Below are 24,200 nucleotides of genomic sequence, written 5' to 3'. Positions count from 1 at the left end.
CGTGAGTCCAGTGCCTGGAGCGGTGCCGGGAGCTGGATCGGCACCGAGTGTACCAGGTCGGGGAATGGGATGCTGATCGGTGCCGCGGATACGACCGGTACCGATATGGGGGACGGTGCCAGGACCGTGAACGGTGCTGGCACTGGGCTTGGCGACAGGACCGAGAACATCTGCGGGACTGCGATCGTGCATGGTGCCGCTCTGTGGTGCCGACGCAGGGTGGCGTGAGCAAGACAGGCTCACCGATAGACAATATAACCTGCACCGGCGGTGCCGGGGGTTAAAGCAGCGCAGGCTCTGCCCTTGCCATCAACTCCCTCGCTGTGGAAATGTTTCCAGCGTGGAGGGAATAGTGAGCTCAACCACAGCTCGCACCAGGGAGCGTTCAGGTGCTGGACTCGACGGCTCTTGCGTGGCCGGAGTCAACGGTGCTGATACTGTTGGTGCCGCAGCAGGTACAGGTGCCGGGCAGTGCGACGTAGTAGAGCGCTCGGGCTGCGGAGCAGGTGTCTCTGACGCAGCTTAATAGTGAGCTCGACCACAGTTCGTACCGGGGAGCTTTCCAGCACTGGACTCGACAGCTCTTGCCTGGCCGGAGTTAACGGTGCGGATATTGTAGATGCCAGGCGATCCAACTGAGCATAGCGCTCGGCTGCGGAGCAGGCGGCTCGGACGCAGCTTCATAGCGAGCTTGACCACGGTTCGTACCGGGGAGCTTTCCAGCACCGGACTCGACGGCTCTTGCCTGGCCGGAGTTAATGGTGCGGATATTGTCGGTGCCACGGCAGACATCGGTGCCGGGCGATCCGACTGAGCATAGCGCTCGGCTGCGGAGCAGGCGGCTCGGACGCAGCAAGGATATTGTGCCTCTTCATCCTCCAGGAGAGGGATCCATGCCGAGTGGACGTCGGAGCCAGCGACGGCCGGTGCCGAGAGGCCTTGGCGGTACCGGCGATCCAGTGCCGAGGGAGCGCTCCTTGAAGACTAACCAGTGCTCGGCGCCGAGAGCGGAGGAGCAAGAGCTGCCTCCCTCAGGAGCTGTTTGAGATGAAAGTCCCGCTCCCCTTTGTTCTCGGATTAAAGGCCTCACAAATGCTGCACTTATCTGTGAGGTGAGATTCCTCGAGGCACTTAGGAGAGGATCTCTTGTCGGCATCGGCTTGTGGCCAGCCGAGCATTATAAAACCCTGTGGACGGGGCATCGGACCCAGCACCGGGTGAGGGGAAGGGGATAAACCCCGAACCCCTGTGAAATAAATACACTATACTATACTACAAACAAAGTTAACTACAACTATAAAACATCTGAACTATATACTTAACGAGAGAAACTACGAGTAGCTAGGGAAGTGGAGGTCAGCTAAGCCGCGCTCCACTGTTCCAACGACCGACACGGGCAGTAAGAAGGAACTGAGGAGTGGGTGGGTCGGCTGGTGTATATATCCGGCGCCATGGTGGCGCCACTCCAGGGGGCGCCCAGCCGACCCACTGAATTGCTAGGGTAAAAGTCTTCCGACGAACGTGCACGCGGTGCGTGCACACCTACATGGAATGGATATGAGCAATCACTCTAAGAAGAACATCTTATTTTTAAACACTGAATAACTGTCTGTGTGGCAAACCAACAAAACCCAGGAAATTTAGAATTAACGTATGGTGACAGAGAGGATAATCTGACAGAGTAAACAACATATTATCATCTCAAAGAAGTTAAACCTCAATTTTAAGTATAAATACATTTATATTTAATTTCTTTTTAAAAACAAAGTATAGAAAACGCAAAACAAATTTTAAAATAAAACATTATATTCCACTTGGTTAGAATTTTTATTAATGTAACCAAAATGAAATACCACAGCTGAAAGTTAGGGCATAAGCAATAATTGTTTTACATCAGTAAAGGAAGGCTTACCAACAAGTATACTGCTGATGTAAACTGGCTGAATGAAGTGACTTAGCAATGCTCCCTGGACACCCAGCACTTCCCATTTGGTTAATTTGTCACTAGCTGACATGCTGTTTACTCTGTTAGCAGCTTCAGTGGGACAATAAACAGTTAGGTAAATCTTGCCTTCCACAGCAAGATGGAGACTAAGCTCTTCATTAGCTTCAAATGCAGATATAGAATTTGGATTGAGACGTCTAAAATAAAGATTACGAAAAGCCAATGAAGTCCAACAAAAATATTTTCTTTAAAATTAATAGATATAGATATGACAGGTAAGAAACAAAATTAACAGGCACTGTTAGTTACTTTTCAAAGTTTAAATTTGCCAAAATCAGCTTATACTGCCAAATGACTTCATTACTAGATTGCTATGTCAATATTCTCTAGATGCCAACGCAAAAATCACAGAACTCATTCTTCCACAACCAAAACAAAAAACAAAAAAACCTCCAAATGGAGTGTCCAAAACATAAAAGGTTTAATATGACAACTTTTAAGCTACTTTCCTATAAATAACGGTATTACTTACTATTCAAATTGACCAGAGGAAGCAGTAATTTAGCCTGAGTCTCAAAATCCTAAACATCACTAGTCATGCAAAATTGAAATTCTACTGCAAGTAGGCCACTATTGCTGCATTATGCATCTGACTACAAGTTATCTGGAGGCTATGCTTGCCACAGGAAAGCATATGCAAACTTGCCACTCTCATTTGAGACAACAGCCAAGAAACTTTCACACTCCAACATATTTGAAGAAAACAGATGTAACATTGGCTAAGTATGCTATGTTCCCTCTTAGTGGCTATTCCAAACAGAAAGGAGCTTAGTAATGCTCTTCGCTTAGAGAGTTCCTCAGGCAGCAGAGGCCTGTCACTTTGGGCTAAAGGTCATGCATTCTGTCCCAGGCAGACAACCCATGGTGTGGCAGATATGCAGGAGCGCTAATTGCAGGCAGCACTGCTCAACTACCATTTATCTTAATTTCTTCTCAGAAAAGCATACTAAAACCTGCTAATTAAGGGACAGGTTTTGCCAACATAGGAATACTTACATAAGTGTCCAACATGCATAAGCGTGGCAGAAATTTTAAAATAAAAAGCCATCCCACATGGCTTTGTTGGAGTATTTACTATTGCAGCAAACAAAACTTTCTATACTTAAATACACTATTCAAAGAGCCCCCATGCTGACAGAATTTGGGACAAAAGCCATTTGCCCGTATCTAAGTAATCTTGTGCCTCAAGATCAAGATACCTCAAAAATATTGTCAAAGAGCACCAAATGGCACAGATTTCAACTATTGTTTACAAGGAAGGAGAGGTTACTCACCTTGTGTAATAACTTGAGTTCTTTGAGGTGTATTTCACTTGGGGTGCTCCACTCCAGGTGCACATGCATCCTGCATCTTTAATCAGCGATTTTTTGGTAGCGCCCATTTCACCCATGCATGCATCCTTGTACCCATACTGAGACTTTATAGGACTGCATGGGCATGCTGCCCTCAGTTCCTTCTCTACCACAAAATCTGACAGAGGAAACACCAAAGCAGGAGGGAGCAGAGCTCGGTAGTGGAGTAGCCACAAGGGCACACATCTCGAAGAAATCCACAAAGTGAATATCCTCCTCTTCTTCAAGTAGTTTCCTTGTGGGGGCTCCACTTCAGGTGACTCCCTAGAAGTCTATTCTAACTTTAGCTTTAAAGGACTATTCTAAACTCCAAGAATTTGATAGTATGAGCAGTCAACATTAATATTCCAGCAACAACAGTCTTAAGTACCATGGTTGAGTAATACATCATACAATGAAAACAGTTCTTTTCTAGTCATATTACACAATTTTAGTGTGTACATATAAAAGGAATAGCTCCAAAATACGCATTTGTCAGTCCATTAGTCACAGAATTAAGCTATTTTTGAACAGGTCTACCAAATAAATCCAAAAACTCAACTTTTCCATACCATCTGATTTATAGTCCTGCTATGTATGCTCCTCACTATGATGCAGATTAATTTATTCTCAATGGAAGATTTAAGTATCTTATTACATCTCTGAATAAGCATCTGTTAGATCTGAAGACTCAAATACTTACAACTGTGACTTTATCTGAGCAGATCCTTTTGGCAACTGATTCATGTAGAGAAAAATATGTATATTTTGTTTTAGACTGAGTAGGCTTGATGCTGGTTCCATACAAAATATGGATTTGTCCATCATAATAGGATTTTTACTGTAGAATAACAAAAGCTGCCTGTAAAAATACCTAAAACAAAGTGTTATAGATCAAGAAATGCTGAAATATGCAGACTTTTAAAGAGACTTAGCATATTTGTATAAAAAACTAAATTCATTTTAAACTGCTGAGCATTTACACACAACTATTTTTTCAGCACATCTGTAAGATCTGAATAAATAATCTAGTTAAGAAACCTGAAATACTATATATAAGACTTCTGACTTGTTTTTAATCCATAGACACCAATAAAACACTATTCAATACAAAAAAGAAATTGGTGACTACCCAAACACTGGAAAAACACCAAGAACTTGTATCTAAGGACTTGTCTACACAGAGCAGCAATGCAGACGACAGGGGTGTGATTTCTAAAGCACATGAATGCCACACATTGACTGGCCCGTGTAGACCCTGCTAGTGTACAGTAAAGGCTCCCTAATTAGCTTTTGTCTAGTACTGTTTGCAGCAATACTATGTTAAAGTGCACTACGGAACATCAAATATTATTGAGAGTAAATACCACTGTAATGAGTAATGGCGTGTAATACACTACATACATACAGAGAAAAACCTTCTAAAGCCCCAATTTTTGGACAGCACCATAAAATTCAAAAATTGCTAAAAAATAAAGTTAATAAACCCCCAAAACAGTAGCCCTAAGTATATAAAACTACTATTCACAAAATGCATTGCCATCAATATTTAGCTTAATCAAAATGGTTGTCTGCAGTTCTTGCAGTTTACGTACTCATCTTCTTACCTAAGCAGAGAGCGTCTTGCAGTAACAGCAGCATGAGTGTCATGCAACACTCTCCCATCATGATGAATGCACTGACTGTAATTGAATTCTCCTGTGCCAAGAGCTACAACTTCATACTGTCCAGCTAAAAAGAAAGTAGTTAACAAGTAGTTTCGTTTGATTGAAGGATCCCATCTTTTTAAAGCAACTGCTTTTAAAGGAGGAATTAAAAGGATTCCATTTTTCATTAGAGTATAAAAGGGCAGAAAAAAGGAGAGTATTTTAGTCTAATGGAGGCCACACATTTAATTATTGGCGGAAACGTGATTGGTAAATGAAAATAAATACCTCTTTACGATAAGAGTTTAGAGCATATTTAAAAAAAAAAACCATCACACACCTGTGGAACACTATACTTTTGAAGTCCTGGTATATCACTGACCCTGTAAATCCTTGACAAATTATAAGCTAAAGGGGATAACTGAGAAGAATTCAGAACTTTGCTCTTCTGGAAGGGAGAGAGGTAGTTTTTACTCAGTTTCCACAGAGACAGAAGAAACAGTTTGGGGGGGGCTTTTAAAATCTTGTGAGAGACAGATGACTCTGATGACTCCCTTAACTACTTTAACTCAGACTGCTAAGTGACAGCAAGATAAATGCATCAGTGCAGTTGCACCAACATTGCCTACCTCAAGGGACAGAAAAAAAGACCTATGGCTCAGTGAGTGTATCAATGGTGCAGATGGCTTAGGCAGGAATGAGGCAGTGGAAGACGAAAGGATGGTATTGTACTTTGTGTCACTCACTCACTCATGCCCGTCACCCCAATCGGGGTATGGGCCGCCAACCACAGATCTCCAGAGTCTTCTATCCTGGGCCATTCGCTCTAGCTGGTTCCAGGTATAGCCCATTTTTTTGCTATCAGCCTGAAGGTCGCGTCACCAGGTATTTCTTGGACAGCCTCTTTTCCGCTTGCCTTGGGGGTTCCACCGCAGTGCCTGTCTGGTGATGTTGGTTGGCTGCTTGCGTAGTGTATGTCCTATCCAGCCCCACCTTCTCCATCTAATTTCTTCCTCTGCTGGGGGTTGACAGGTCCTCTCCAAGAGGTGGATGTTACTGATGGTGTCTGGCCAGCGGATCTGGAGAATCCTTCTGAGGCAGCTATTAATGAAGGTCTGGATCTTCCTGGTGGTTGTTTTGGTTGTCCTCCAGGTTTCAGCTCCATACAGTAGGACTGATTTCAGTTGGAGTTGAACAGTCGAATCTTTATTGCCAAAGACAGCTCTCTGTACTTTGTGTACAGAGATTAATTTGAACTCTGTTCAGTACAGTTGGACCTTATACCGTTGTCTTGTTGAACCTCACCTCAAAGGGTTTTCGTTAAATGCTCAAATAACTCTCTTATCCTCCAATCTCCTTGGCTACACTTTCAGTGTATCATCTTCCTTTCCCTCTGTTGCTGCCCCTCAGAGCTTCGTCCAGAGTTTGTTAATTTTGCAGTGACAATTCAAGCCTATTTCACCACTTTGGCTTCCTTACTACCACATCCACAGCCATCTGGGTGATGTCTCCTTCAGGATGTCCCATCAGTTTAAGATCAATAGGATAAGACCAAAGCTCATCTTTTCCCTTCCCTTCTCCATATTGGCAGGACTCCACCATCCGCCCCATTCCCCAAGCTGGCATCATTGCAGTATTTCTCGCTCTCCCTTTATTTCACCCCACTACTCAATCTTTTTTGCCTTACTACTTTTTCCTCCTGTCCTTGCCTCCCCAAAAAGATTTTTATTTTTCTCTCCCTCTCCAAAAACCCATCTACATCCTCCTCTCTAACCTAGATGATGTCAATGTCTCCCCCATTACAGATAGAATCCCAGCAATACCTTTCACCCACAACTCACTCCCTGACCTTGTTGTTAAGAGATGGTAACACCATCACTCCCTAGGGTCCAACACTGTAGCAGGAAGATAAAGCACATGAGAATTCTATCCATCCTCTTCCATGCATTGCAAATGACATCAGTAGAGCAGAATGAGGCAACCCCCAAAGATGGAAAAAAGACCACTGGAAAGCAACCCAAATATGGCACCTCACATACTGATTGTCAAAAGTAACATTTTTAAATACACGCAAATCAGTCTATTCTTTCATATAAAAATCTAGCTACAGTGTTCTACATCTTCATGACCTCTTGGCTAGCTAACAATAATGGTATGACAATACCTCGGGGGAGCGCCCTGCAACCTCCCATATTCATCATTTGAAAATAATTGTGATATTTCATATAAAGCATGCAATGTGAGGTATCATGGGAAAGGTTATGATCTGCTGAAACCCACTGTTCCATCTAACTATGTATATCATCAATGCATATGAAGTTATGAGAATTGTGTTGTATGATTGTCACTAAAATATGTTCTGGGTTTGGGAAGCACCCAGATACTAGCTCCCCAAAAACAATAACCAGGGGGCTAACCAACACCCGCGTGGGTGTTGAATAATCATCACAACAGCCATTGTCCAGCAAGGGAGCTAAAATGCAATGACTCACTTGCCCAAGGCCACACCAGGGGAATTGCTCAACCTTGCCTAGTGACTCAGCAATGGCCACCAGACATGCCTGGACTTGTGGTCTCCAATCACATGGACTACAGGTATAAAACAGAACACAGTGGGCCCCATGCATTTGCCTTTTCTCCTCCCACTACTTACGCTGCAAGCAACAAGAACACTCAGAAGGCTGGAGACTGGCCCAGGTTTAAGAGACAAACTGTATACTAAGGACTTTAAGATCCAGCGGGGTGAGAACATTGCTTGACCTAAATACGGTCTAGCATGATAAGGGTTAACGCATGCTTGTATTTTCTTTTGGTAACCACTCTGACTTTTTGCCTATCATTTATAACCACTTAAAATCTCTCTTTTGTAATAAATCAATTCGTTTTAATGGTTTATCTTTACCAATGAGTTTGCCTGAAGTGTTTGGTAAATCTGCTAAGGTTTACAAAGGCTGGTGTGTGTCTTCTTTCCATTGATGAAGTGGTGAACCAATTAATAAACTTGCATTGCTCAAGGAAGGATCTTGAGCAGTGCAAGAAGGTATATTCCTGAGGTACAAGGCTGGAAGCTTTGGTGGGGGGGCGGAATCTGGCTGGTTCCTCTCTCTGTATGATTCATGAGTGGCTCTGGGAGCATTCATGCAATCTAGATGGGTGTGGGGCACCACATGCGGTTGTGCTGTGTGATGATAGTGCCTGGAGGTGTTTGCTGCTTATCACTAGCAAAGCTTTGCAACAGGCTGGAGAGTTAAGAGGGCACAGCAGTCCCACAAATGGGGATCCCATCACAAATGGTACTTTATTTGGTGATATTCTTTAAAGTCACTGTAGGCTGCATCTACTGCAGAACATGGCCTATGATTTCAAAAGAGCATATGTATCTACCTGCATTTTCTGTACTGTAACTCCGGTCCAGTGAGTGTGCTCCAATTACTTCACATTAGAATTTAATTCAATTATAGTCCCTGCCCCAGAAGGCTTATCTGTTCTGCGCTTGTATAGCGCCCAGAACAATAGGAGTCCCTATTTTTGACTGAGAATCTAGGTGCTATAATGAATGAATAAATAATGTAAGGCTTTCAACTATGAAATGTGTTATCCAGAGAAGCAACCCTTTAATTTCATTTAGAGAACTCCCAGTGAAACGCATATAACAAAACAAATAACTCATTGTGATTACCCTCTGAAGGTTCAAAATGAAAAGTAAGCCTGAGCAAGTGAGATTATGCAGCAGTTTCAACCCCAACAATCTTGAGAAGGCTTGCATCTTTCAACTTTTCTGGTGAGGGCTAACACAATGGAATGCTTTCCATTTAAATGAGTACAAACAGATTTGTAACATCCTTATAAGGGAAGTACAATAATGTTCTGTTTTGTATAAATGATTTTATGGCATGTCAAAAGAAGTAGGGTTTGCTGGTTATGGGATTTATTAGGCTACTATACTTGTTAATCTACATTGCTATATTATGCTCAATACCCCTTTTTGTATATGCACCCTATAAATACAAAAGAGTTTTTTCGTACAAGTACACTGAACATCAAAATAGACTTGCCTTTTTCAATTATAAAAGCAGCCAATGAATTGCTACAACTCTGGTACTCTGGATATTTGGCAGTCAGACTTTTAAAGGCTTCCCTGACAGCTCGTGAAAATTTTTCATACACAAGATGCCTTCTCTCTAGTGAAGAAAATAATTTAAAAACAAAAAAAGACTTTAGAATCCAGCAAAATACAAGTTTGTAGGAAAAAATAGAACAAAGCAATGTCAAACATTCAGATGAGCTACAAAACCGAACATATGATAAAGTCATTCAATACATTCACTAATCCATACTAAATAATCCTAACAGGCATTTTTGAATTTAAAAATGCGTATGAAAAATTGAGAATAAGAAAATTCAAGCAAGTTATGCTAGTATGCTCCCTAGACGCAATCTATTAGACACAGCCTTTTATATCTTGAGGACAGAAATGTTAATTCTAACTCTGCCACTGACTCATTGTTTGACTTTAAGCAAGTTCTGTGTATTTATCCATGTATATGACAGGTACACCAATCTTACTTCAAATGTCACTGGGAGACTAGTGTCACTGAAGCAGAGACATCCTTGCATGAACCAGGTAGTAATATTTTCATAGATATCATTAAGTTGGCAGGAATGAATATCAAATACAACTCTGTAAAGACATGTGTTAGCTTTCCAATTTAATTTTCTCAGGGGGGCTGGGGGGGAAATGGTTTTCCTACCATAAGGCATCTTTGAAATGTACGTTGATTCAGCTGAAACTATGGGTTCTGCAGGAATCCGGGGAGGACCTGTAAATTTAATTAAGAAAGTGTCAACTGTGGGAAACATTTAAGACTTTAAAACATTCATTGTCATTTAGTGTTTCTAGCAGTAGAGTAGTTAAATTTTAGTTAAAGTCCCAAAATAAAGGTTGCTGGAAACAGTTTTTTCAAGTTACATAAATAGAAATCGGAAGGCCCTCAAACAGAGAGAATAATTTAAATTCAAACTTTGCTATCTGTCAATTGTTTTATCATTGAACAAAAATAAGCTACTTCCCAATTAATTTAGTTCTCCTAAATTAGTCCACATTATATAAGTACTGCTCTCTTTCAAAGCTATAGCAGGTAAGGACAGAAGATTATTAATAAAGTCCCTGTCTCAAAAAAACAGGAGATTGATGATGTAATAACAGAATTATTCAGAAAGCAGTGACTTAGTGCAATAGGACTTTCAATAAAAAAAGTCTCAGAGCATGAACAAAATTTAAAATTACTTTTTACAGGAAAGAATAGCTGTAATAATGTGGAAGACTACAGAAAAGAAACTGCTTAAAGGGTTAACTTCCTTATTGCTTTCTCCCCTTTGTAGATGGCAGGAACCTTGAAAGCAGCATTTAAAAATACAGGGCTCGAGATATTAGGGTTCGGCAAATCGACATAACAGATGAGAAACCCCATAAGACAAAGAGGGAGTTTGGCGGTTCCACTTGTAAAACGTCGACTTAATAGGATTGGCAAGTTAACAGAGGTCGAGATAAATGGGTTCGACTGTACAAGAGGAGGAAAGGGAAAATTTAAGGATTGCAAACCGATTAACTATGCTGGAAGGATTCGTTGGAATGGGCAGAGAGACACTGATGCAGGAGTATTTAGTAAAAGCTACTCTAGACATTTATTTTTAAAAATATTTTATTGTAGAGATGTTACTGGAATATTTACCTGAACTTTCAAAAACCTTTGGTGCTGTATCATCTAACTGGAGTAGCTCATCAAGAGCCAGTTTTGCTGCATTTGATTTAGACTCCTTTTTATTTTGCCCCAATCCTGTCTTATATTGAACTCCATCCACCACTGCACAAAAAGCAAAGTAAGCCCCCAAGATGCTGCCTAGAAAAAGAAGCCATATACAGTTAGAAGTTTATTTTAACGTATTCATTAGCTTTATGCATTTATAATTAGGGAAGATCAGATGAACATAAGGCCAAGATATTTTAACAAATCCAAACTACTTTTTATATCTACAAGAATTATATTTTATATACTTACATTTCACCTTTCATCCAAGATTCATAAATAGATTTACACACATTAATGAAAAGCCCAATTTTTCAGCAGTGCTAGGCATTTCATTGTAGTGCCTTCACTTAGGTGCCTTTCATTTTAGTGGAAGCTATGGCCATTCGACTCTTCTGTAAAATGAGGCTATTTTTCTACTTCTCAGTAGTGGTGTGATGTTTAGGACCTGAGCTTCAGAGACAGAAATTAAGAGTAACATTTTCAAGAACACCTAGACTCAGGAGCCTGTGTTCTATTTTCAGAAGTGATAGAGGAGCCTAAATCCTATAGCCTTTCAATCAGAGTAAGTTCTACTAAGTGCCCAAGTCACCTCTGAAAAAGGGGGCTTATATTATCAGACGTTTTACCATTAATGTATTTCCCAACATCAAAGTCTGTGTCAAAAAACAGAATTCCAGTTTCCCAATATCTCAGCTTTCCTCTTGGGTTAATTTAGCAGACATTACTTCCTAGTAGGCAGAGAGCCTAATGAAAACAAGACCTTTCAAAGGTCAGTTTCCATCTCTTTTTGCATTGCACTGCACATGACAAGACAACCTCCTGTCATTGCCATGGTTTGATCTGTTAACCAAGGTAGCCTTGGGTGGACACGGATCTTTCACTGACTGGCTCACTTTCTCCCCAGTCCCACCCTATCTGATTCAGTCTGGGGGATTCAACTGAATAGCACTGAAAAAGCATTAAACTCCCCATACAGATGCAGGTCCACTGTAACTAAATATCAACCTGAAGCACCCCAAAACACGTAAGTGGAGAGGATACAAATTACATGCCAGGAAATGAGTATGTTCAAGGTCGCATAATATTAACTCATATTTGGTACAAATTTAGCAGGCCAAGTTGTAAATAAAGTTGCTTATAAGAAGCATGACTGTCTATAGGTACGCCTACACTGCAATTAAAAACCCACAGCTGGCCCATGCCAGCTGACTTGGGCTTGTGGGTCTCAGGCTAAGGATCTGTTTAATTGTGATGCAGACATTTGAGTACAGGCTGCAGCCTGAGCTCTGGAACCCTCCCACCTTGAGTCTGAACATCTGCACCGCAATTAAACAGCCCCTTAACCCGAGCCAGCTGGCATGGGTCAGCCATGGGTATCTAACTGCAGTGCAGACATATACTATAAGAACTAATTGTCTAAAAAGTACCTGAAAAAAGCATTCAAAGACCAGGGTGAGAGTATTTTCTAGAATTGATTTTGTAGTGATCACATTAACCGCTGATTGGATTACATGAAGGCAAGATATAGGGATAGTAAAAATAGCTTTTAATACTACATACAGTGTAACCAATTTAAAAAAAAATTAGCTTCTGCATCATCCAGTCACACCAACTGCATACAGAGCAACTTCATGAGGCAACAAGGACATGGTCTCTTAAAACCAGAAATATTTACCTGTTGTAACAGTTTCCTTCAAATCTAGTTGCACACGCTGCATTTGCGCAAACTGATGCAAGGCAGATACTGGGTTTATCTCCCCACGTTTATATTTTAGTATAAACTCCTTTGGTATTTTCTTTGGAAGAAGTGAAGTGATTGGAGGTGGATGGGCTGCTTTGGAACACAGCAAGTCTGAAACATGACCTAAAATATATTTGTTAAATTAAGATGTTAGTGTGTAGTGAGCTAAAAGCAATATATAAAAGTAAAATGAAAGTGTGAGAATAGTATTGCTGCATCTCAACAAAGGCTACCTGGAAGATTAAGCAATTTGCATTTTATTCTAATTGAAGAGGTTGTAAGCAGTTTTGGTAAATATTAGTGACTGTCCCTTTAAAGGCACTAGGGCTTGTTCCTTGACTAGTAAACCTGATAGTCTTTGAAGTCAAACCCAGCCACATGTAAGCCCAGAACCAAAGGCCATAATTTCCAGGGATATAAGTACTTCCAGAGATTATCTGATTTAACAGATCAAAATCTGTTTCATGGCATACAAAAATAGCAGAAGCACAAGCCATAGTTCTTTACTATAGTATCACAAAGGGCAATAGAGTTTTTGCCTCATGCTGTGGGCCCTCAGATCCATTTTAACTGGTCATGCAGGTGCTTAGGATACAGCACTGGTGTTACCCTGTATCTACACTAGAAAAAAGACTGGACTTTAGCATGGGTTCTCTTAGCCTGATCTAAACTTGATTACTTTTCCTAAGCAAGACACTGCCCAATTATACAAGTATGTTTTGAGCTTTAAGCACAGGAAAAACATTTTTCTCCAAAAAGTCACAAAAATGTTATTACGTTCAGTTCACAAATACACACAAGCACCTGCCACATGAAATAAACGCTGCATCTAAATTATACAGAATAAGAGTTCCTCTTCAGTTATAATAAACATATTGATAGACAAAAGACTCAGAAATAAGACCACCTGCTAAAATCTTGAACTCCTTCATTTGAAAATTACATGTGCGGGGGTTAGGGAATTTGTTACTATCAAACAAAACTGTAGTTAAAATTTTCAGCTTTTTCTACAAAAGATGATGCACACAAAGCCTGTTATATACATGTTGGTGCACTTCATATGAAGTGCTGTGTACACATTATAGACCTGATGAAAGAATAAACTCTAGACTGGCAGACCCCTGCACCCACATGGATCCTCAACTACGGGTTCAAGGTAGAAGTTGCCTTAAAACAAGAGAGATGGGGACAGAGGCAGAAAGCAGATTAGTCAAGATGAGAGATAGCATTAGCTTAGTGGGCTGTAAGGATGAGGATTCTACACCTCTCTTTTACAGAAAAGCTATTTCTGAAAAAGTGTTTACAGTTATTCAAGTTTATTAAGATGAAAAGTCCCTGTACTTCCACCTGTAGAGTCACCCAGTTTATACACACAAATTCCATAGATGCAACCTATTTAGATTTAACATCACATGTAACATCTCTTTAGTTACACCATTGCTGGATAATAATTAAGAAACAGTCAAATAATATGTTTGCTGACATGTGCAAGAGGAAACAGATCACAATTAGTTAAAATTAATAGTTCTAACCTTTTATTTGCCCTCAATGTCTTATTTTTTTAATTTGGTAAGTAAAATATTTTTCATTATGAATGATCCTGGTAAAAGACAAGTAGATGGCATGTCTAGGCAGGTTAATTTTCATTACAATTTTGCCAAGCCATTCGTACTAGTGTTGAAAGGCCATTCCTAGAAGCAAATCAACTTAATAACTGTAAAGACAATACCTGTGATTTGTGTCCCCTTACGTGCGGAATTTGGCATGTTGTAATTTTCAGAAGGTGAAAACATCAGGCCCATATTCACGGGGTGTGGAGATGGCTGAGGAGGGACTTGAGGAGGGGGTTCAGTGGGCAAGTTCTTTTTTAGCATCTGAGCAAAACTGGGTACTCTGGAACCTTGAAACCAGTCATTGTTGCTAGCCATTCTTCCATCTATCTACAAGCCAAATTTAGCCAACAGGTATTTTTAAGGCTGTTGAACATTAGCATAGCATAGCAAATCTAGACAATTTCCCCACAAATTAGTTTTACATGTTTCATTCCTCCTGATTCTTTCTGCTAATAAATGAAGTTACTAAATTCGAAAGCACACTAATAATAGTTGAGACCCAAACTTACAGAAAGGGGGAAACAGACTATAGGGAGATAATGGCAACGCTAACAGTCAGCTAAGAACTTTTTCCCCTTCCTTGCAACCACAATCTGCAAGGCAATTGCCCCGCTGAGTCCCAGCTCTCCTAACTCAATAGTTCTCAACCAGAGTCCGGGGTCCCATAGGGGGCCTCGAGCAGATTTCACAGGGGCCTCCAAGCAGGGCCAGCATTAGATTTGCTGGGGCCCAGAGCAGAAAACCAAAGCCCCACCACAAGGAGCTGAAGCCAGGTCCCTGAGCCCCACCACCCAGGGCTGAAGCCTGAGCAATGTAGCTTTGTGGGGACCTCTGTGGCATGGGGCCGCAGGCAATTACCCTGCTTGCTACCCCTTAATGCTGGCCCTGGCTTTTATATGCAGAAGACCAATTATGTGGCACAGGTGAGTCCTGGAGTTTTTATAGCATGTTAGAGGATAGGGGGAAGTTCAGAGGGGGGGGGGAAAGGTTGAGAACCCCCCCCAGATTACAAGAGCAATGGAAGCAGAAACTCCAGCGGGGCTGCCCAGGCTCAGCAAGGTCGAGCCCCACGTGGCCGGCTTTCAGGCTGGTTCAGGCTCTAGCCCCTTTGGATCAGGCAAACGGGCGGGAAGGCTCCTTCGTCCCACTGTCCAGGAGGCGCCGGGGCGGGCCAGGCTCCCCACGGGAAGGGATCCCAGCCTGACGCCATCCAACCACCCGCCCATTAGAGACTAACGGCGCTAGCAGCGCCTGGCCAAGCCTCCCGGCGGCTTCCCCGCAGCAGGTGCTTGTATCAGCCCCACACCGCTGCAGGGCAGGCGCAGCGCCGGGACCAAGGGGCGCGCAAGCCACTGGCGGCACCAGGTGAAGGTCACCCTGCAGCCCCCCCCTTCGGGACGCGGACTCGGGGCCCCGTACCGAGACTGAGGCTTAGCCCCAGAGCCAGCCCGGGGCCCTGCCCGGTCGCACCGCGCGAGAGCAGCCCCCTGCGGTGATTTCAGTTTTCCTCGGCTGCTCCCTCCGTCCACACCGACGCGCCTCCTCGAGACCGCTGCCCGGGGCAACGAGCAATGACGGGTGCGTGACACCCCCCGCCCCCGAGGCTGCTTCCCTCCACTGGGCCGTCTGCGGGGCGCGAGGGCGTCTCTCGAAACGCCTCGCCTTCGGATCACGTGATCCTCCGACCAACCGCCGCCGGGCTAGCTCGTGCTGCCGACAGGCCTGGCTCGAGGCGGCTCAGCGCGGGGTCGGGGAGTCGGATCCGGACTCGGCCTAGGTGCCCGGGGCTCCGTGTCCCTCGCCTCACGGGGGAGCACGCCGCATAAAGACCGCTAACGCTCTCCCCCCGGCTGTGCAGATAGTCCGGGCGGGCCGCTCGGGGCCCTTCTGCAACCCTCTAGCAAGGCGCGGGCGCGTACAATATGGCCGGCCAGCGGCCGCCCCTCCTTATGGGGGCGACTCGGTGGAGCTGGCGGCTTTGTCATGCACCTGCCTCCTCTCGGGGGAGCTGGACTCTGCTTCCCGAAACAGCACCGCACCCGGCGGTGGCCGCCCGCCGCCCAGCCACGCCCCTGCCCCTGTAGCGGCCTCGCAGCGCTCATTGTCAGCGACTCCGAACCGGCCTCGAGGAGGGAGGAGGGAGCTCGGGCGCCGGGGCTATTATGCCGGCTCTCTCCCAGGCCCGCGCCGCTGTGTGCACGGGACAGCCCCTGGCGTAGCTACTGTCGCTGGTCCCCCCGTCTAGACATTTTCCTGTGTCTGGAGCCTGGCTCTTGAAAAAGTAGAATGTAAAACCAACCCCCCCCCCCCCCCCACACACACCTTTGGCAAGAAGCGCCAGCCTCTGCTCGCTGTGGGAAAGCCCCACGCTCGTGACTTTAAAATCCCAATTTTGTACATGGGAAAAGTTAGAACAAGAGGCCTCAAACGTGACCTAGTTTTCAGCTACACACGGTTCAGGTCAGGTCATGATATCCAGAGCACAGGGGGTATACATGTGAAGATGGAAATAAACATTTTAAAGAACACATTTTTAACAGAAAAATACTATAGAAATGTGGATTACCTTGGCTACATGAAAGGTACAGTACCTTGTCTTTCATTAGATGAACAAGGGTGTGGGGCTGAAGGACACGTTACAAAGTCAGCTGGCTAGAAGAGGTTTTTTTTTTTTTTTTTACAGCTGGGTGTGCACAGGGGCCGCTCCAGGCCCCAGCATGCCAAGCGCGTGCTTAGGGCAGCATGCCGCAGGGGGTGCTCTGCCGGTCGCCGGGAGGGCTGCAGGAAGGCAGGCAGGCAGCCTTCGGCGGCATGCCTGTGGAGGGGCCGCTGGTCCCGCGGCATGCCGCCCTGCTTGGGGCGGCGAAATGTCTAGAGCTGCCCTGGGTGTGCATGTATAGACATTTAATTTTGACTTTATTCACATTGCACTAATGAATGTTGGGCTTTAAAATGTTATAATAGATGCAAGCAAAAGTGTTTAACTACACACATATATAACACCATGTAGAGTTCTTAGTAATCCTGAGAGGAGCAAAGTAATGTGTGATGTTCAAGTGCTAGAAGTCTTATTGAATAAAAAGTGTCTGAAAAATCATGGCTTCCAGAGGTTTTTGTAGGCTTCCAGATGGTGGAAGATAGATTTTTATTTACTGTATTAAACTCTCAGATTTGCATTGGCTAGCTTGTCATTTTTCTATTTCATTATTAATGAATGTTCCCCTAGCTCTGCCTGTTCCCATCCAATTACAGCTGAAGACATTATATACTACAGACTTTTTTCTTAGTACTTGTACAATTAAAACTCTAATGTAATGTATTTCCAGTGCTTGAATTAGGGGACATAAGTGTGCATGCCCCACTAACACTTCTTACGGCTACTTTTTGAGAATAAGGAACTTAAATATTCTTTTACAACACAGTTACTGTTTTTTATTACAAGTGTAAAACTTAAAATGATTTTTAGCACTATGACAATCAGTTCCATAAATTATATACATACAGGAATTTACACAAGTCTACATTGACAAAAAAAGCCATTAACAGAGTCACATTAACAAGGGTTTGTGTGTTATGGCCAATAAAAGTTATGAAAATTCACAGTTAATCTTCACATATTTTAAAGATGCAGGAATCATATTGCACATAATAAAACTGTTAATGCTAAACAGCAGATTTACAGTATTTCACCTATTCTTTCACAGAATATACATTGGTCATAATCATGCAATACTTTACCACATACAGAATGGTATTGTATACCACTGTAAACAGTCACTTACAATGTAAGTTTTAAATATAGTAGCAAAAAAAGCTGTTAGGTTTCTCTTTAAATCATACTTAAAATAAATTCTTATTATACAATAAAATACCAGTCTCAGACAGAATGGAAATAAAATTATAGTTTTGTCACAAATTATATCGTCAGTGTTCTTCCTTGTCTTTTCCTTTCTTTTCTTTTTCATCCTGTAGAGCAGTACCAAGTTTTTTTATAAGGACTGACAGAACTTTGTCCAGTGGGTCCATTACCCCCCGTTGAAGCCACTTAGGAATAGTAGTCCTGGCATGATGAAAGCCCAATTTTTGAAGAATGTAATCAACACCCACTGGGTCAATCTTTCTTCCAGTCCAAGAGATTAATCTAAAATAACAGAAAAATTTAACCTTTTGGGGATTTTTTGGGTAAGTGTAAAACTCAACTCAGCCTTAAATATGGCATAGCAACTAGAACCTTCATCACAAGTTAACATTGGCATTGTCAAATCTTAATCCTTTTTACTTCTAAACTGTGAAAGTCCAACGGGCATTTCTTTCAGTCTCAGCTAACTTATGTAAATAAATTTTGTATTTATACCTTTTTGGAGAGACTAGATGATTCAGGAGATCACAGATGTAATAAGTCATCTCTGGATCCTGTGTCAATTTGGACCATGTTATGGTTAACCAAAAATGGTTATCTGATAGATGTTTTATTGGCCTGGATGGACTGAGATGGTGGTCTCTCAGTCCAGTTCTTAGCAGGCAAGTGTTCACTTATCAAAACATTATAGTTAGCAGTAATTGGTGCCCTTGTTAGTCTCAGCAGAGACCAACAACTGAAGAAGGCATGGAGACCACACAATTACCCCTCATTCTCAAAAGTGATTCCTGTTGGTTAAGGATGAAGTGCATATTTAAGGCAGGGGGTGCCTGTACACCTCCTACTGCATCTGTTGTATGGGAAGTTTCAGCAGCCATATGGCAACTTTTAATGAGAACTACATTCATTCTATAATAACTTTAAAAAATACTTAATAGTTGCATTCTCATTGTGAAAATGGAGGGGGGAAAAAGTTTTCCCTCCCTGCATGAAAAAAGGAGTTTCTTAAATTACATCAGTAGAGAAGGTGGGGGATCTAACTAGCAGATAATCAACAGAAAGTGAATATTTGAAACAGACATTTCTCATCTGAATGTCTGCCTCAAATTATTTTTATAGCCCCCAGAAGTGTTATACATTTAAAAAATGCAAACAACCAATAGATCCCTGACCCCAACAGCTTACATCCTCAATAGAAAACATACTGAGAGAATAGAAGAAGAAAGGTTCTAAGTTCTTTTTTTAAATTGGGAATTAAAGATTATTTGAACAATAGCAGAAAAAGGTAAATGACAAGTTAATGTGTGGTCCTTAATGAGCTGCATTTTGCTTCATCTTGACTTTAAGCACCTGAGAACCTTACTGTTGTATATGCAGGAGTTCTAAGCAGTATAACTTTCAGCACCTTTATCCAGTGGCTACTCTTGAATTGGGCTTGTCAGCCATAAGTGAATTCATTAGGCACCTGACTAGATCTCTTACATGCACACCATGATCCAGCAGATCAATGGTTGTCTGTGGTGAATGATGGTATTACCCAGCATTTGTTACCAAATGACATTTCATATACTGTAGCAGGTGTCTTCCTATCATCATCTAATAGCCAAAGCAGAATCTGTGATAGCTTCCATAAGGCTAGATCCCATTAGTAGGTTAACTATCAAATTGAAACATCTGTGGTCTGAAAAATAGTCTCTGCAGATAATACTATTACTCAGCCAAAATAAATGTAGAATTGAATATTCTGCAAAATAAGCCTGCTAATTACCTAAGTGTGGGTTCCAGATGCCAAGTATTGCACATAAATTCTCTCCAGTCTACAGTAGTGTAAGTAATGCTTTCTTCTGCATCTCTCTCAGTGGAACTCTCATCAAGCACACTAACTGGAATTTTCTGTCCTGGTCGAGTAGACAAAATACGAGGTGGAAAGATGGCTACAAAGCAGGGAGAAAAAAAATAACATTTCATTCATGGGCATTTATTCAAGGCTTTACTTGGACTTGGTGGTAAAGTAAGTGCCAAGTTCATTCTTATCTTGGACACATCTTACTTCAACAAGCATTAGGAATATAATTTTAAAGCTCCTTTAACCTCCTTTAAGAGCAAGTTACACAACGTAAAAATAAACTCTCAAAATCCTCAAGTGTAATGAACTTTAAATACCTTAATAATGTAATGTTTATTGTGCATGTATATTTTTAAAAAAACTATTCACACTGAATGCAAATATGTGTGCAGAACACTGGACTTCACACACACCAGATACTCCATATTTATAACTTTCACCACATTTGTAATTCACCTCTCTTAAACACATGGAATACCTTGATGTGGACATAGTAGCAAAACAAGGGCAGACACATCGATGGAATGAAGTGGCAGGCTGCAACTTTTATTAAACTTTAGTACAGGGAAGGAGTGCTTGCTGCCCATGATCCATACTGTCCTATATTCAGCATTTACTTGGTTCCAGTGCAGGGATTAACTAAGGTTAAGATTTTGTCATGGTTATTTTTAGTAAAAGTTATGAGCAACAAACAAAATTTCATGTATGTCCATGACCTGTCTGTGACTTTTACGAAAAATAATGGGGGGGGGGGGTCAGATGGGGGATGACAGCCAGAGATAAAGTAAGTTACCTCACTTATGGCCAAGTTCTCATACACAAAGACGAAGTTTTAACGTTAACAGTTTATAAACTAAATCTAAATTATTCTTTAGATTTTTGTGAGGTCAAGGAAGCTAGGTTTCAACTTTCTACTTCAATCATTTTTGTCACTGTACATAAGAAATACACAAGATTGATTAGTTATTTTTATATTAGCTTACATTTGCTAAAGAATAGAGGACTTGGTATTTAACAAACTAATACTCAGATCTTCTATAGCAGGGGTAGGCAACCTATGGCACAGGTACCGAAGGCAGCACGCAAGCTGATTTTCAGTGGCACTCACACTACCCGGGTTCTGGCCACCAGTCAGGGGGGCTCTGCATTTTAATTTAATTTTAAATGAAGCTTCTTAAACATTTAAAAAACCTTATTTACTTTTCATGCAACAATAGTTTAGTTACATATTATAGACTTATAGAAAGAGACCTTCTAAAAACGTTAAAATGTATTACTGGCACACAAAACCTTAAATTAGAGTGAATAAATGAAGACTCGGCACACCGCTTCTGAAAGGTTGCCGACCTCTGTTCTACAGCATTTTTCACTTACTGCAAGGTGGATAAAAATTGTGAATTTTTAAAAAATAAAAAATTGCTTTTACTTAAATCATTTAATTTGCTTATTAACATTTTTAAAAAATATAAACATGTTTAAAATAAAATCTGAATTTAATACAAAATAAGTTAAGGCCTAAACTTATTAAAATCTATTAAAACATTTTAATAAAAAAATAAATATGCTGAATCCATGAGCCTCTATGAAAAACTTTGAGTTAAAGGTTTCTTTTTCTATATAAAGAAAGATGTTTTTCCTTGATTCTAACTTGAGATCAAGCTTTATAAATATGGCACAATAGGTTGTGTACTTATTAAGGGCTTGTTTTAATAAAAATATATTTTGTATGCTCTTTTGTGCATGTAATTAAATTTCAGTTACCATCCTATTACAGCTTGACAAGTCATGAGCAAAAAGTTCATTACCTAGAAAATAAGCAACTAAGCAATATATAGTTCGTCATTTTCTAACATACTAAAATGTACAATTAATAAGAAGCTAAAAATAACAACCTATGTAATTGCTTAAATAAATGTATATAGTTATAGTATACCCTCCTAGGTAGCAAAGAGATGCACCAAATCTAGTGTAACGGCGCCATTTACTTGTAAATCAACGTTTTAATGGTTATCTCAACCAATGCACCTTTCTTTAGAAAATAAAGTACAAATGGAGACTTTCTACTTGGTTATTTAAGTCAGTCCATCCTGATATACAGCTTTACAAAGAAAAGTTAAAATAAACATATGGCAAAACTAAGGCACAGAAATAAAGTAGTTTGCCCCAGGTCACACATCTGATAAGTTGCAGAGCAAGGAACAAATTCCAAGTTTCTTGACTTCTAATCCAACAAAACAGCCATGCAAGACTCAGACATTTTTGTTAGTATAAGAACAAATCTCAGGGCTTGTCTACACTATTGCTTAAGTCGACGTAACTTATGTTGCTCACGGGTGTGAAAAAGCCACCCCCCTGAGTGACATAAGTTACATAGACTTAAAGCAGTATCTACACCACGCTATGTTGGCAGGAGAGCGTCTCTCGTTGACATAGCTTCCGCCTCTTGTTGAGGTGAAGTAATTATGCTGACAGGAGAGTGCATCTTCACTAGACAGTGTGCAGCTGCACAGATATAGCGCAGTAGTGTAGACTAACCCTCAGTCATTAGCAGTGCTCTTTGGAAGACATAGATCTGTAATCTCAGTTACACTGTTAGGGTAGGTTTTTCAAACTCACTCAGTGTTGTCTTAATTCTAGTCCCATTGATTTTAATGGGAGCAGAATTAGGCCAACCCTAAACATTTTGAAAACCTAACCCATAAAAAGCAAGCCTTCATTTAAACAAAACAAAATGTACTTTATTGTATTAATAGCAATGTATAAAAATAAATTCATACATAAGTGGCTTAATATAAGATGGTTCATTTACATTACATCATAAAGATTTTTTTTTAAACCACATACCTTTTTCTTTTTCTTTAAGATAAGCAGACACCAAGTCATGCAGAAACATGATTAATTCAGCATCCATCGTCACACAGATGTGGTCTGTGAATTCAGTTACTACACTGCACTCCACCGTTGGTTTAACACTGGTGTCTGCACAAAGAAAAGTAATTTTAGCATATTGTAAAGTGTGATATATTTACAATCTGTCTCAATTTTTCATATATATATAAAAACACAAAAGACCTTAAAAGAATTGATGTTGCAAAGTCAAGCACTCAAAAATTAGGAAATTCCAGAATTAAGGTTGCCCAGCTTTGCAAACTTAAGATTCTTTTTATGTAGTTTTTTCCTCCTAATGCAATTTAAATTTTTTGAAAGAGAATTCCATCATGTAGAACTATATTGAACCCAATTTGTGTCAGTGAACCATAACTATACGCAGCTCTATCAGCTCCAAATATAAGTGTAATAGACACTATTGGACGTAGAGGTCAAACATGCCTATTTGAGCAGCAGTGGAAAAGTTAACCAACGTAACGAGAACTGATGTAAAATATGGCCATTTTGGCCAAGATTAAAAAAATGGAAACCTAAGGTAGGCGCCTAAATTAATGGCTTAGTTTTCAAAAGCGCTGAGGTCTCTCTGCAGTTAACAGGAACTGGAAAGTATCTGCACTTTTAAAAGTTAGGTCACTTATTTTAGATGCCTGCCTTGGAGTCTCATTTTTTAAATGGCCCTTCTTTCTAAAATATATCACAACAAGTTAATCATATTAATCCATTTATTCAAAATTTTCATAGATGGTGAGGGTTTCCACCCAACCTTCCAAGGGTTTTCAAACAGTGCCTGGTCTCTAACTGGATGTCAGGGTCCCTCAGGATTTAACATCAGAATTCACTCTAGGTTAGTTCAAGAAAATGGAGTAGCCAGTGTCCTTCTACCCAGAACTCCAACTATCTTCAGATTAAAATCCCAAAATTTGAGCTGGTTCTCAGATTGTACTTTCTTGCATAGAAATCCATTAGTTTGTCAGCTTTTCAGTTTTTAGGATACAAAGGTTAATTCTTCTCTCAGACCAATTTTACACCAGTGTAACACCATTTACTTGAGTGAAGTAAAATCATCTAATACCACTTCATTATCAGAACTGAAGTAATAGTCTTGAACAGTGAGAGAAAAAAAGAAAAGAAAAAGATGTCCATTGCACCTTGTAATGAAGGTTCCTGTGGCTCTTGAACATGAATGGATTTAAAGTCCAATTGCATCCTTGGTAATGCGAAGATGGTTTCGGTCTCGTGGTTGTAACTGGATCCTCCTCTGAATCCACTTAACAAGCTTGAGCTTTTCACTGTTGTGCTGCTTTCTGTGTTATTAGCATCAACGTTTCGAAGCAGGTTTAGTTCTATATGGATAACAGCAAATGCTGCAATTCAGCAATCTTTATTGAAAAGCCTTATCAGCATTCAAGGAGACAGATTTGCAAATGTTCTAGCCTAATAATGGTTTTGTTTTTCACTGC

The 24,200-nt window shown here is 41.0% G+C and overlaps 2 protein-coding genes across 9 annotated transcripts in view; both read right to left on the bottom strand.

Moving 5' to 3' along the window:
* The window catches only part of ADAD1 (adenosine deaminase domain containing 1), a 165,492-nt gene extending 149,691 nt beyond the window's left edge, over positions 1 to 15,801 (bottom strand). For 7 of the 8 annotated variants that reach the window (XM_045017969.1, XR_006579672.1, XR_006579670.1 and 4 more), the window contains exons 1-9: positions 15,566 to 15,801; positions 14,263 to 14,473; positions 12,468 to 12,656; positions 10,715 to 10,882; positions 9,734 to 9,802; positions 9,038 to 9,163; positions 4,944 to 5,067; positions 4,040 to 4,210; positions 1,913 to 2,142 (exon numbers count right to left, since the gene is read on the bottom strand). In XM_045017969.1, the coding sequence (XP_044873904.1) occupies positions 1,913 to 2,142; positions 4,040 to 4,210; positions 4,944 to 5,067; positions 9,038 to 9,163; positions 9,734 to 9,802; positions 10,715 to 10,882; positions 12,468 to 12,656; positions 14,263 to 14,461 (1,276 nt within the window). In that variant the 5' untranslated portion in view covers positions 14,462 to 14,473; positions 15,566 to 15,801. The remainder of the gene's footprint in view (positions 1 to 1,912; positions 2,143 to 4,039; positions 4,211 to 4,943; positions 5,068 to 9,037; positions 9,164 to 9,733; positions 9,803 to 10,714; positions 10,883 to 12,467; positions 12,657 to 14,262; positions 14,474 to 15,565) is intronic. The other variant, XM_045017970.1, reaches the window with a different exon arrangement.
* A 1,292-nt stretch (positions 15,802 to 17,093) lies between these two features.
* The window catches only part of KIAA1109 (KIAA1109 ortholog), a 229,333-nt gene continuing 222,226 nt past the window's right edge, over positions 17,094 to 24,200 (bottom strand). Inside the window, exons 84-87 of the mRNA XM_045017971.1 lie at positions 23,889 to 24,083; positions 22,696 to 22,830; positions 19,774 to 19,939; positions 17,094 to 18,287 (exon numbers count right to left, since the gene is read on the bottom strand). Coding sequence (XP_044873906.1) covers positions 18,071 to 18,287; positions 19,774 to 19,939; positions 22,696 to 22,830; positions 23,889 to 24,083 — 713 coding nt within the window. The 3' untranslated portion in view covers positions 17,094 to 18,070. The remainder of the gene's footprint in view (positions 18,288 to 19,773; positions 19,940 to 22,695; positions 22,831 to 23,888; positions 24,084 to 24,200) is intronic.

This window comes from Mauremys mutica, chromosome 5 (assembly GCF_020497125.1).
Source record: "Mauremys mutica isolate MM-2020 ecotype Southern chromosome 5, ASM2049712v1, whole genome shotgun sequence".
In the NCBI taxonomy this organism is placed as follows: Eukaryota; Metazoa; Chordata; order Testudines; family Geoemydidae; genus Mauremys; species Mauremys mutica.
Note: the sequence above shows the minus strand (reverse complement) of the source record. Positions and strands in the feature narration are given on the sequence as shown.